Source organism: Andrographis paniculata, unplaced genomic scaffold (genome assembly GCF_009805555.1).
Source record: "Andrographis paniculata isolate CXL003 unplaced genomic scaffold, ASM980555v1 Contig56END, whole genome shotgun sequence".
Lineage (NCBI taxonomy): Eukaryota > Viridiplantae > Streptophyta > Magnoliopsida > Lamiales > Acanthaceae > Andrographis > Andrographis paniculata.
In genome coordinates this window covers 134,206-148,413 of record NW_026137591.1, presented here as the reverse complement: position 1 = coordinate 148,413, position 14,208 = coordinate 134,206, and the positions used below count along the sequence as shown (strand labels likewise).

The 14,208-nt window shown below is 38.0% G+C and overlaps 1 protein-coding gene across 1 annotated transcript; it reads left to right on the top strand.

Moving 5' to 3' along the window:
* Nucleotides 1-7,494: 7,494 nt before the first annotated feature.
* LOC127256575 (uncharacterized) lies at nt 7,495-14,101 on the top strand. The gene is made up of 8 exons (XM_051282657.1): nt 7,495-8,274; nt 8,988-9,341; nt 9,422-9,681; nt 9,881-10,022; nt 10,129-10,500; nt 10,582-10,713; nt 11,346-11,474; nt 11,632-14,101. Exons 1-8 carry the CDS (start codon nt 8,074-8,076, stop codon nt 13,918-13,920), a joined length of 3,879 nt encoding a protein of 1,292 aa, XP_051138614.1. The 5' UTR covers nt 7,495-8,073; the 3' UTR covers nt 13,921-14,101.
* The last annotated feature ends 107 nt before the right edge of the window (nt 14,102-14,208 follow it).

The following is a 14,208-nucleotide window of genomic DNA, read 5'->3' as shown; positions in this document are numbered from 1 at the left end:
AACAAAAATCAGTTGGCTTTAGACCAAAGATAATAATCGAACTAAAAAAAATCTCGAAATATAACATGTACATATTGAATCAAACTCATATATCACCGTTGTCGCCTTCCAAATCTCTCCATCTCTATTGCCATCCCCTTTGTGATGCCTCCGACTTCATTATCTTTGCTCTTTCCAACTGCGGACCGCTCCTCCTGTGAGTCTTCACACATCGGGAAACAAGTAGAATTAGCTAGATAAAGTACAGAAAAATAGGTCATTGGTCGATTAATGTCATTGTTAGAATCCATATTGTTGCAGGTTCTCCAACATATATTTTTTCTATGATTGATGGAATTATTCATAATTGTAATTACGGGAATATAGAAATGTTTGGTATATGAAGACAAGATCTGATAGCTAGTCTTCCATTGTCCAAAGTAGTACTTAAATTTATAATTGTAAAATATAAACAACCTTAAATTCTTCTGAAGCTTAAATCTTTATTTTTAGTATTCGTTGTCTCTCTTGTTTTGCCCTTTGAAGACATGAAAAATCAAAAGCTCTGTCGAAGGAATCGCGCGTTGAAAGAAGCAATTTGATATAAAGGAGCGAAAAATAAAGTAAAAATAATTTGAATGGTACTTTAATCTATTTTTTGGCATTCAAATATTATTTATTGTGTCAGTTTGTATGACTTCAATGAAAAACCTCCTCGGAAGCAATCCAAGTTTTTCTAGCATTCAAATATTGTTTAATTGTGTATCATTTTATTTTTACTTTTTTTTAATCGACTTCAGTGAAAAAGCCTCCTAAAAGGCTATCCTATTATAATCGACGTAGATGATATATCATCAATTTGTGGACGCCTGTCTATCGAACAAATATCTAAGGAATATTAGACCACGTTGCAATGATTGTACATGTAATGTTAATTTGTATTAATTTTCTCCTATAAATAGTCATGTTATGCAATGAACTAATTTCACCCGTCCGCTCATCCTCTCGCATGTCCTCTTCTTCTCCTGTCTATTTACGTTAAATTTCTCTATACATATATACTGTACATATACATAAATATATAATAATAAATAATATACATATATATTATCACACATAACACAAGCCTCGTTCATACATATTATAATATATTTATATTATATCACAACACGTTATCAGTACGATTATATATTTTATTTTTCACAAGGTAATATTTTATATTTTATCTGTTTATTATGTCTAACATAGTCAAACAGGAATTTCTCCATATCCTCGTTTCTAGCCAAAATTATATGACATGGGCTCGCGATGTTAAAATGCATCTGGCATCAATGGGCTTGGAAAATACCATTGTCCGGGATAAAAACTCCCCGAGTCAAGATCGTACAAAGGCCATGTTCTTTTTGTACCATCACAGCGATGATGCACTGAAAATGCAGTATGTCACGCTGGAATCCCCTCTTGAATTGTGGGAGAGATTGAAAAAAATATATGATCATTTGAGGCTGACATTATTGCAAAGGGCACGAAGCGAATGGCAAAGCCTACGGCTTAAGGACTTTAAAACAGTCCAAGAATATAATTCTATTGCGTTTAAAATAACATCACAGCTGCGCCACTGTGGCGAAAATATATTTGAATCTGATATGATGGAGAAAACTTCCTCCAATTTTCATGCCTCTAACATGGTTTTGCAGTAGCAGAATCACGAAAGAGGCTTCTAGAAATATTCTGAGCTGATCATCTGTCTTTTGCTGGCCGAACAAAATAATGAATTGCTATTGAAAAATCACGAATCTCGGCCGACAAGTACAAATCCATTTCCATAGGCAAATGCAATACAACCGGCAAATCCAGTGTGTAGTCGTGGGCAAGTCAGAAATCAAAGAATTGATCGCGATCGAAATTAGAATCACGGACGGGGCCGGGCAAACGTATACAGTCACAATAATTATCAAAATAGGTCCCGATATGTGCCAAATCGGCATTATAATGACAGAAGGCCATACAGACCTCAACAGAGGTTCAACACCGGGAGAAACAGAAACAATGACGAGGAATGCACCCGATGTGGAATCAAAGGCCATTGGGCCCATGTTTGTCGCACAGTCAGTCACTTGGCTGAACTGTATCGGGCCTCAAACGAAAGACAGGGAAGAGTTGCTGCCGAAACAAACCACGCTGCCCACGATGACACATTTGACAATGTGATAAATGAAAATATCACGCACCTGGATGCCGATGATCTGCTTGACATAGCTGATGATGTTAAATGATAAAATATTGTTGTATCTCTTTTGTTATTTTGATGCTTTCTGCTCCCCTTTTTGTATTACCCTTTATAATATAAGTCTATTTTGATTATGTTATTAATACATGTCTTTTATTATTTTTACCTTCTTGAAAAGATATGGATGCCAAATACTTTGGAGCCGATGACAACATCTGCCTTATCGACAGTGCTACGACTATTGTTACTATCAGTGGTGCATCAAATGTTATTCTCCCACCTGAATATGAGAAAAAACCACTATTGTTACTATCAGTGGTGCATAAAAAATGATTGAAGACTGAGGAAAAGCTATTGTATATCTCCCAAAAGGGACAAAAATGACAATTGAAAATGTCTTGTTCTCGAGCAAAGCTCGAAGGAATTTGCTGAGCTTCAGTGATATTCGGAAAAATGGGTATCACATTGAAACATTAAATGAGACAGAAAATAGTTATCTCATGATTACTCAGATTGTGAATGGCAAGAGAATTGTGAAAGAAAAATTGTCATCATTTTCTTCCGGTTTATATTACTAAAAAATCAGTGCCATTGAAACATATCACCTAGTAAACCAAATGGCTACTAGCGAATTTAAAACTTGGCACGATCGTCTTGGGCATCCTGACAATGTAATGCTAAGGCGAATTGTTGAAAATTCAAATGGCCACTCATTGAAAAAGAAAAAAATATTTTGAGTTCGAATGAATTTGCTTGTGCTGCCTATTCCCAAGGGAATTTAATAATCAGGTCATCTTCGACAAAGGTTGGATTTGAATCCCCAGTTTTTCTAGAAAGAATTCAGGGTGATATTTGTGGACCAATAGATCCTCCGTGTGGACCCTTCGAGTACTTTATGGTACTAATCGACGCGTCAACACAATGGTCACACGTATGTCTGTTATCTACTCGCAATCTAGCTTTCGCTAGACTACTTGCACAAATAATTAAATTGAGAGCACAATTTTCAAATCACCCGATAAAGAAAATACGTTTAGATAATACGGGAGAGTACTCATCACATAAATTTGATAATTACTGCATGTCAATTGGGATTACTGTGGAACATCTTGTTCCCCATGTACATACACAAAATGGCCTGGTTGAATCCCTTGTCAAAAGATTGCAATTAATTGCTAGACCATTGTTAATGAGGTCTAAACTTCCCGTATCAGCTTGGAGACATGCTATATTGGATGCAGCAGCCCTCGTGAAAATAAGGCCGACAAGTTATCACTGTTATTCCCCTACTCAATTGGTTTTTGGAAAAGTACCAAATATATCTCACCTGCGAATTTTTGGGTATGCTGTCTATGTTCCTATTGCTCCACCTCAACGCACGAAAATAGGACATCAAAGAAGGTTAGGTATATATGTCGGGTATGAATCACCCTCGATCGCAAAATATCTTGAACTAACAACGGGTGATTTATTTACTGCGAGGTTTGTAGACTGTTATTTTGATGAATCTCATTTCCCGACATTAGGGGGAGACAATAATCAATTGAAAAAAGAAATTTTGTGGAAAATACCACTTGAATTTGATTCTCGTACGAAACATAGTGAACTTAAAGTTCAAAGAATTGTGCATTTGCATAAAATTGCAAATCAATTGCCTGATGCTTTTAATGATGCTGCAAGAGTGACAAAATCATATATTGCAGCAGCAAATGCACCAGTTAAAATAAATATCCCAGAAGAAAAGATGTTGAGCGCTAATGAGCATACTGCCCGCATAAAACGTGGTAGACCGTTGGGTTCCAAGGATAAGAATCCACAAAAGAAAAAAAATTGTAAATACTGGTGAAGAGATCAAGGATGATCAGATATCTGAAAAGGTCAGTACAACCCCTAAAGAGGTTAATACTAAAAATTCTGATGAAAGTGATGATGAAGTTATTGAAACTTCTGTTAACTATACTACCAGTGGAAAATATTGGAACATAAAGAAAATAAATATTGATAATGCATTTGCATATTCTGTAGCACTCGATATAATGAAAGATGGTGAGGATTATGAACCAAAATCAGTTGGTGAATGTCGGCAAAGAGATGATTAAGCAAAGTGGAAAGACGCAATTAAGTCTGAATTGGACTCATTGAATAAACGACAAGTATTCGGACTCATAGTCCAAACACCTGAAAATGTGAAACCTGTTGACTACAGATGGGTATTTGTGAGAAAAAAATAAAAATAATGATATCACAAGATATAAAGTTAGGCTTGTAGCCCAGGGTTTTTCCCATAGACCGGGTATTAATTTTTAAGAAACATTCACCGGTCATTGATAGAATAACATTTAGGTATATGGTGAGTCTGGCAGTATACAATAATCTTGATATGCGATTAATGGATGTGGTTACTGCCTATCGTTACTGCTCCTTAAACAATGATGTTTATATGAAAATCGCAGAAGGGATAAACATACCTGAATCATTCAAATCAAAGCCAAAAGAATCATATTCCATCAAATTGCAAAAAATTTTGTATGGGCTCAAGCAATCAGGCCGAATGTGGTACAATTGTCTCAGCGAAAGCTTAACCAAATAAGGTTACATATATGACCCTATTTGTCCATGTGTTTTCATAAAGAAAAATGGGTTAGGATTCATGATCATCGTTGTATATGTCGATGATCTCAATTTAGTTGGAACTCCTGATGAAATCTAGAAAGCTGTTGAATATCTGGAAAAGGAGTTTGATATCAAAGATTTTGGAAAAACTAAATTTTGTCTTGGTCTGCAAATTGAGTACTTGGAAAGTGGAATCTTCATCCACCAATCAAATTATACCACAAGGATACTAAAACAATTTATGATGGGTAAGTCACATCCGCTAAGTACCTCAATAATCGTCAGAACACTCGATCCAATAAAGGATCCATTTAGACCAAAAGATGAAAATGAAGAAACATTTGGCCCAAAAGTGTCATATATGAGTGCTATAGGCGCATTGATGTATCTTGCTAACGGAACCCGACCTGATATATCATTTGCTGTAAATCCATTGACAAGATTCAGCTCATCCTACTCGACGACATTGGAATGGGATTAAACACATTTTTCGCTATCTTCAAGGAACAATTGATCTCGGGTTATTTTACTCGAAAAATTCTCGACAGGAATTAATTGTTTTGCCGATGCAGGATATTTATCTAATTCTCATAAAGCCAAGTCTCAAACTGACTATATATTTACATGTAGCGAAACTGTGATCTCTTGAAGATCAATGAAAGAAACTTTAACTGCCACATCTTCAAATCATGCTGAAATATAGGCAATATATGAAGCTATTCGAGAATGTGTTTAGTTGGGGTCAATGACTCAATATATTCTGAAAAATTGTGGGTTAATACCTGACGATAAAACCCCCTCAACTACATTGTATGAAGATAATACAGCTTGTATAGCGCAATTAAAAGGGGGTTACATTAAAGGAGATAGAACGAAACATATTTCACCAAAATTCTTTTTCACTCATGATCTACAACAAAATGATGAAATCAATGTGCAACAAATTCGATCAGATAATAATTTGGCGGATATATTAACCAAGGCGTTACCGACTGCAACATTTGAGAAATTGGTAAAGAAAATTGGGATGTGTCGGTTAAGGAATCTCAAATAATGCTCAGATCAGGGGGAGCAAATTGATACAAGAATGTTGTACTCTTTTTCTTTCGTTAGGATTTTTTGTCCCACAGGATTTTTTCATAGTAAAGTTTTAACGAGATATATTCTGGCGTCCAAGAGGGAGTATTATAATCAACGTAGATGATATATCATCAACTTGTGGACGCCCTGTCTACCGAACAAATGTCTAAGGAATATTTGACCACGTCGCAATGATTATACATGTAATGTTAATTTGTATTAATTTCCTCCTATATATATATAGTCACGGTATGCAATGTACTAATTTCACCCATCCACTCATCCTCTTGCTTGTCCACTTCTTTTCTCCTGTCTATTTATATTAAATTCCTCTATACATATACATAAATATATAATACTAGGGGTGTCAATTCGTGTTTTTGGGTCGTGTTCCTGTCGGGTTGAGCCATAGGGATAACAAAAAAACTGTCAATCCGAACCCGAAATCTGACCTGAAACCCTAGACCCGAACACGATACAAATTCTTTCAGGTCGGGTTCAGGTTGACCTAAATTAGTTTCAGGTCACCCGGAATCCGAACAAACCCGAAAATTTAAAAAAAAAAATTAAATTGACCTAAAAAATATCATTTTTATTTTAATTTTTTATATTATTTTATATTTAAAATAATATAAATATTATAAATTAAAATAATAATAATAAAAATTTCAGGTCAACCCGAAACACGAAACTCAAAACCTAACCTGATTTTTATATTTCAGGTTATCAGGTCAACCTGAAATACGACCCAAACATAACACGAATTTTTTTCGTTTCAGGTTCGGGTCGACCCGATTTTTTTCAAACCCGAAATACCCAAACCCGAATCTGAAAAATTTCAGGTCGAACGGGTTCAATTTTTCGGGTCGGGTTTACTTTTGACACCCCTATATAATACTCCATCCGTCCCACATACCGTCCCATATACCGTGTCTGCTACACCGTAGACACGGTATAGGAAGAGGGTTCTAATTAGTAGATAATTAAGAATGTATTAGTGAAAATAATAATTTTATAATATAAATAATTATAAATTAATATTAAGATATCTAATTAGTTTAATTAATATTAAAAAAAATAAATTAAAAAGTTTAAAATAAAATTAAAATGTATAATTATTTTTCAAGAAAGAAAAGTGACATGTAATATAAAACATATATAAACGTGTAAATATAGTATATGAGATGAGGAAGTAATAAATAATATATATATATATTATCACGCATAACACACAAGCTTCATATATACATATAATATATTTATATTATATTATATTTATCTATACATAAAATTAATATTTTTATTCACTAATCCTGTAATATCAAAATTTATCCAAATTCAATTGTATATGTTGTTAGTTGCCTGGCGTTGCGTTGCTGAAAAAAATAACTGAAAGTAATTAGATAAAAAAATAATATTAGTAATAAAGTAACAAATCCAACAGCGGTCAGCAGGTCATCGCTCTTCCTCCCGCACCTGCCTAGTAAAAAGTAGCAATGGACAAACAATAATTACAGCAGTAAAACTAAATTGTTGTGAATGATATTAACAGCGGTACATGGTGGTGAAGCTTCCCTTCCCTTCCCTTCTCTTTCTCTTCCCCTTTCCCTGCCCTGCCGATCTTTATATCTGTCCGTCTCTGCACGCACACACCAATGATCTGATCTATCTATCTATCTATCTATCAATCTGTATACCTCCGTTCCCAATCGCCGCTTGGCACCGGCACCGGCACCGGCACCACCGGCGCCGCTCTCTCTCTCTCCCTCTCTCTGCACGGACAGGCAGGCAGGCAGACACACGCGCATCTCTCTCTCGTCGCGCTCCACATCTCAGAGGCACTCACTGACTGCCAAATCTCACCGGCGGATGGATACTAGCGCCCCCTCTCTGCCTGCCCCTCTCTAAATTCTCGATCTACCCACGTACCGATTTCCCCCTTTTTCTCGATTCTCTTTTATCCAAATCTATCTACATCTCTCTACCTATCTATATCTCTCTACCTATTCCCCCCGCTTTCCGATTTCTTCTCTATTTCAATCTTCTTCTTATCGATCTGACTGCAATTCCCTTTCATATTACCTTCTCGTATCCCCAATTGCTGCGACTTGCTCCCATTTTTCGGATGAGGACGATTATTGAATGCTCGGGGGATTGATATTAACGCCAAAATGCCCGGGATTGCCCACATAAATAGCACTCCTCCTCCTCCTCCTACTGCCCCCACTACTACCAGCGGCAGTAACAATGATACCGATACTTGTTGCAAGAAAACATTGGCAGGAAATGGAAACTTTAATGTTTCTTCCGCTCCTAGCCATGGATTCTGGTCGAATCAGCGTGATGATGTGAGCTACAATCAGCTACACAAGGTATTATGTGTGCCTTCTTTCTTTTTCTTTTTCCTTTTTTAGTGCCTATGGATGTGCTTGTAATACCATTCATTCATTTCTCTGTTCCTACTTGTGATTGTTTTGAGATGGTTGACAGTTCATTCGGTTCTTATGTCTCGAATCGCTCTATTGTGGAGCACTGATTTTTCTCACCTGTAAACAATCAACGCAGTGTGTTTTCCATGTTCAGACCATTAATTCGCGTGGAATTGCATATGTATAACTCGTGTTTGCATCTGATTGGTGCTTTTGTTTTCATTGCAATGTGTTGTACGAGTGAATAGCTCATTACATATGTTATTTAATGACTGGGAACTTGGACTAAGCAAAACATGTAGCTGGGATGTATTGCATTAGCAAGCAGATTGATGTACCTTCAGCAAATGTTTCTGCAGTTCTATGCATCACATTCATTTTTTCCTTTTCTTTAATAGCCTGCCAGACCATTTCCTAATTCTTCAGGCTTGCAAGATTGCACAGCTGCACACTATCTTGTTGGTAGTGAGCTCAAATTAATATTCCCATTTTCTAACTTATCACAGTCCTTTGAGTAACTGATTTGGTTTGTATCTGAGCTATTTTGTTCATCATTGTAACATGTTTACTTTTTGGTTCTGTTGATGAACTAGGAGTTTGTTCATTCTGTAAATGAGGTACTGAATTGGATTACTTATGAAGGGTTTTTCTTGCAGTTTTGGTGTGATCTGACAGTGCAAGCTCGACGGAATCTTCTTAGGATAGATAAGCAAACACTCTTTGAACATGCTAGAAAGAACATGTACTGCTCTAGGTGCAATGGCCTATTGCTTGAAGGTTTTTCACAGATTGTCATGTATGGAAAATCTCTACAGCTAGATGCTGCAGGAACCCCAAACAGTTTGGATGATGCAACCAATGAAAATGATGGGGAGCTGTCCACTGGGCACCAATACGATGCTCCAAATCCCTCTGTCCATCCCTGGGGTGGATTAACCACAGCCAGGGATGGGACCCTCACACTTTTGAACTGTTATCTTTATTCGAAGTCCTTAAAAGGGCTAAAAAATGTAAATCCCTTCTTGATACTATTGCCTCAGTCTCCTTTCTTGTTGCCGAACATATCTTTACCTTGCTTTATTCCAATTAGGTGTTTGACAGTGCGCGTACAAGGGAAAGAGACCGAGAAATGCTTTATCCTGATGCATGTGGAGGAGGCGGACGAGGCTGGATAAGCCAAGGAATTGTAGGATATGGTAGAGGGCATGGAACAAGAGAAACATGTGCTCTTCACACTGCCAAGTTGTCTGTGGAGACTTTGGTGGACTTCTGGTCTGCACTTGGAGAAGAGACTCGCCAATCTCTTCTAAGAATGAAAGAAGATGATTTTATCGATAGACTCATGTATAGGTATACCAAATGGGTTTATGCTTTTTTGCTTCTAGTCTGTTTCTGTGTGATTGACAAACATACTGGTGTTTGTCAATGTGTCTCTGCCTGGGAATTCTTTTTGATGTTTAAAAATCATGTTCAGATTAAAAACTTTCACGAGTACTAGTTTATTTTCTATTATTTCTAATCAGAGGAGCATGTGATTACTTGTTTTCAGGTTTGACAGCAAGAGGTTTTGTAGAGATTGCAGAAGAAATGTTATACGTGAATTTAAGGAGCTGAAAGAATTGAAGCGCATGCGAAAGGAAACTCGCTGCACAGATTGGTTTTGCGTTGCAGACACTGATTTTCAGTATGAGGTGTCTGATCTGGCCTTTTCTCTTACTGGAGTTACCTGTTTTCTCTTATATCATTTGCATATCAATATTACTATTATCATGATGCACTTTTTTGTCTTAATATCAGGTTTCCGATAACAGTGTTAAGGCTGATTGGCATCAGACATTTTCAGATTCATTTGGTGCATATCATCATTTTGAATGGGCAATTGGAACTGGAGAAGCCAAATATGATATATTGGGGTTTGAAAATGTTGGATTGACTGGAAGTGTTGAAGTGAACAATCTTGATTTAAGTGATCTTGATGCATGCTATATTACCCTACGGGCTTGGAAAATGGATGGACGTTGCAATGAATTGTGTGTGAAGGCTCATGCTTTGCGAGGCCAGGACTGTGTTCATTGCAAACTTATAGTTGGTGATGGATTTGTAACAATTAAAAGAGGGGAGAGTATCAAAAGGTTCTTTGAACATGCAGAGGAGGCTGAGGAAGAAGAGGTTGTTGTGAACTTGTGTAATTCTCGCCACATTCCCCTATTTTGTTTCTAAATATTATTTCGGATCTATCATTATTTGCAGGATGATGATTCCATGGATAAGGATGGAAATGAGCTTGATGGTGAATGTTCTCGTCCCCAGAAGCATGCGAAGAGTCCTGAACTGGCTCGAGAATTTCTCCTAGATGCTGCAACTGTCATTTTCAAGGAACAGGTATGTGCTTTCCTCCTCCTCCTTCTTCTTCCTTTTTTTTTTCTTTAATTTCTTTACATGCAGCAGTCTCTTATTAGTTTATCTTTCTTGTGCTTTCACTGATGCTCTTGTATCAGAATATTTAATGCATGGCTGTTTGTTTATGTTTCATGGTTGCTGAAATACCTTCTGTCGTCCTGGCTTTGAATTAATCTGTGTTAGAAGGAATGGAAACAAAGGATGAAGAGTTCAACTTAGTTCTATTGCTATTTCTACCCCCAGGAAATTAATGAACTATACTGCACTATTAAAGCTCATGATCCGAGGGTTAGACTTTCGAATAGGATGTATAACTATTATATATGAGAATGTTTTGAACTACTAAACCCCTGATAAGTTATATGGATCTTTAGTGCTGAATAAGATATTACACTAGCTAGTTTCCTTAGGGTACTAAACTTACCCAATTTATCCAATGAAGATTGATTATTATTATTATTATTATTATGAAAAGATATTGTGGAAGAATTCTTTATCTCGGAAAACTATGATGTAATCCATACAGACCACTTAACAGCAATGCAAAAATGACCACTACAATGACCATATCTTCGCAGCTGATAGCTTTCTAATTTAAGCATGCACTTCTGCAGGTTGAGAAAGCTTTCAGAGAAGGAACTGCGAGGCAAAATGCACACAGCATTTTTGTGTGTCTTGCTTTGAAGTTGATAGAAGAACGTTTGCATATTGCTTGCAAGGAAATCATTACTCTAGAAAAACAGGTGCGTAATATGTGATGATGTGTGGTTTTGATTAACTATTAACTCATATGGTGTTTTCTAGATTGGATGTGCACTAGATCCTATTGGATTCATTCACTTGCATTCTTGCTAGCACTACAGAAAGCTCCGGTCTTACCGCCCATATTTGATTCTACAGATGAAACTTATTGAAGAAGAAGAAAAGGAAAAGCGTGAAGAAGAAGCACGCAGGGAGCGAAGGAGGACAAAAGAAAAGGAGAAAAAACTTCGAAAAAAGGAAAGATTGAAAGTTATAGAAACACAAGAAATGCTATATCCTGAATCAAAATCAAGTCCTGCAATTGAGGATGATATAAAGGAGTCAACTTATTCCATCAATCAGGGTGTCAATATTGTCCACTCCCGAGATTCTGTCTGTGGAACAGCTGAAGCTCCATGTGGTTCAGGATCCCCTGATATTCACGATGGCCAGAGTTTAACAGAGTGCATTGATTCAAACATGGAGAATCTTTCTGAAGATATTCATGATCAGGATTTCAGCAACAATAAAGATTGGAGCTCCTCTTTCTTATTTGATCGTTTCAAGTATTCTCGCAGGAAGTCAACAAAATTTCGAAATGAATCAGCTGGTGATTTTATGATAAGATGGTCTGGCAGGAGGAAAACTTCTTCGGTATCATCAGAGAATGATGTGATCCATCGCAAACCTGAACCAAGATGTCATACTGATGGTTATGAATCTGCTAGGAGCATGGACAAGCAATCGAGAACAAATGATGCTAAGGCAAACAACACTAGAATCGGCAGCAAGTTGACTGAAAAAATTGTCAATCCTAGAATGAGTGATCGATACAATCCCCACACTTGCAGCTCTAGCTATCATCGAGAATATAGATCAAGGCCAGAGTCACGGGTGACGCGATCAGTGAGAGATTCTACATACGTGAATAAGCTGGAGACTTCACCTGATGAAATATCAAAGCCATACTATTGCAGCAACAAGCATACCCAACTAGAGTATTCACATGTGATTAAAGAGCAACCCAAAATCAAGAAAGTTTCCAGCTACCCTTCTAATTCGAAGAAAGTTTGGGAGCCACTGGATGTACGAAAGAAGTGCTTCGAAAGCAACTTGGGACCTGATGTTGCCTTGGGATCCGCAGCCAAAGTAGAAGGATCTGAATCTGATCAGCAACCTGAATCATGTTCCACTAGTTCTGATGAAGTGATGGACATTTCAGTCCAAACCAATGAGGACGATGTGAGAGGTGTAGCAGATTCTCTGGCTGAGGGTTATAGAATCAATAAGGATGCATTATTTGCCGCAGCAGAAAAGCCCCAAAGCTACTCAAAGGAAGCAGTAACTGAGAGTGGTGGATTACATTCTCTGACAAGATCTCTACTAAGAAATATGGAGTCATCACTAAACAGCTATTCTAACTCAGATAATTGCTCCTCTTGCTTGAGTGAGGGTGACAGCAACATGTGCTCAAACTCGCAGAACCTGGAATCAACTTCCACATCAGATTCAGAGGAACCTACCCCAAATTCTGGACATAGAGAAGTTGCACGCAGCCTTGAAGCTGGTATTCCTGCATCTCCCAGAGTTGTGGTGTCAAGTGGACAGGGTGCTGAAAGCCAGAGCCTTACCCCTCCAGTAGCAGATAGTTTGCCAAAGGAAACAGCGCTGAACTGTGGGAATGGGAGAGCAGATGTCAGTAGAAGTGGTCAGGCTCAATGTCAGCTACTGCCTCAAATGCATAACTTCCCCATCTTCCAGGCCCCTCCTACAGTTGGTTACTACCATCATCAGAATCCTGTTTCCTGGCCTGGAGCTCCTACAAATGGCTTGATGCCCTTTCCCCACTCCAGCCATTATTTGTATGCCAATAACTTTGGATATGGTTTGAATGCGAATGCATGGCTGATGCAATATGGAGGCTTGCAGCATCTGCCGCCCCCGCCCACAATAGGTAATGGTGTTCCTGTGCCTGTTTTCCAGCCAGTTTTGGAACAGGTGAATGGGATTATTAGCAACATGAAGGAACCAGCAGCAGCAGCGGCAGCAGCAGGAGGAGGTGGTCATAGTGTAATAATAGAGAAGGTGGGTTCTGCGGAGGGACAAGTGCCAAAAGATGCAGCAGCAACAACAGCAGTTGTGGACGGGGCTGACAAGAAGGTATATGGAGGCAATGATGGATTTTCTTTATTCCATTTTGGTGGCCCTGTAGCTCTTACTGCTGCTGATCCCGATCCCAACCCCAATCCCAAAGAGGGGGATGGAAGCTCAGGCGAGGATGGTAGTACCTGTCCAAAGCCAACAGCGGAGAGCTATTGTCACGGTGATGGTGATAATCTTAATCCCTGCAGCTGCAGCAAGGAGGATCATCATCATCATCACCACCACCCCATAGAGGAGTACAGCTTATTTGCGGCTACTAATGGCATTAAGTTTTCCATCTTTTGAGAGAGGAGATGCTGATTGATACAATGAAAGTGCGCTGTTGCTGCTTTACTTTTATTAAGTTTTGGTGGTGTTGGCTTTTTTGTTATTTTTACGGTGATAATTTTCCTCTAAATAAACTTAAAAAGAGTGAGAGCTGGATTTGGATTTGGACTTGGACATTTAAGGGGTTGCTGAATGATCACTGGCGTCTCTTATGTTTAGCACTTTTGCTATCTATGGGGTTCTTTGAGTAGTATGTGATTCCTACTACCTACCTCACCTAGGCACAGGTCAGGAACCGGACCGGGC

Bases quoted from the DNA above. Each gene is read 5' to 3' on its own strand.
- LOC127256575 (XM_051282657.1), top strand. From the start codon at position 8,074: ATGCCCGGGATTGCCCACATAAATAGCACTCCTCCTCCTCCTCCTACT. The intron at 9,342-9,421 runs GTAAATCCCTTC...TATTCCAATTAG, and splicing joins CCTTAAAAGGGCTAAAAAAT to GTGTTTGACAGTGCGCGTAC. The intron at 10,023-10,128 runs GTGTCTGATCTG...TCTTAATATCAG, and splicing joins ACACTGATTTTCAGTATGAG to GTTTCCGATAACAGTGTTAA.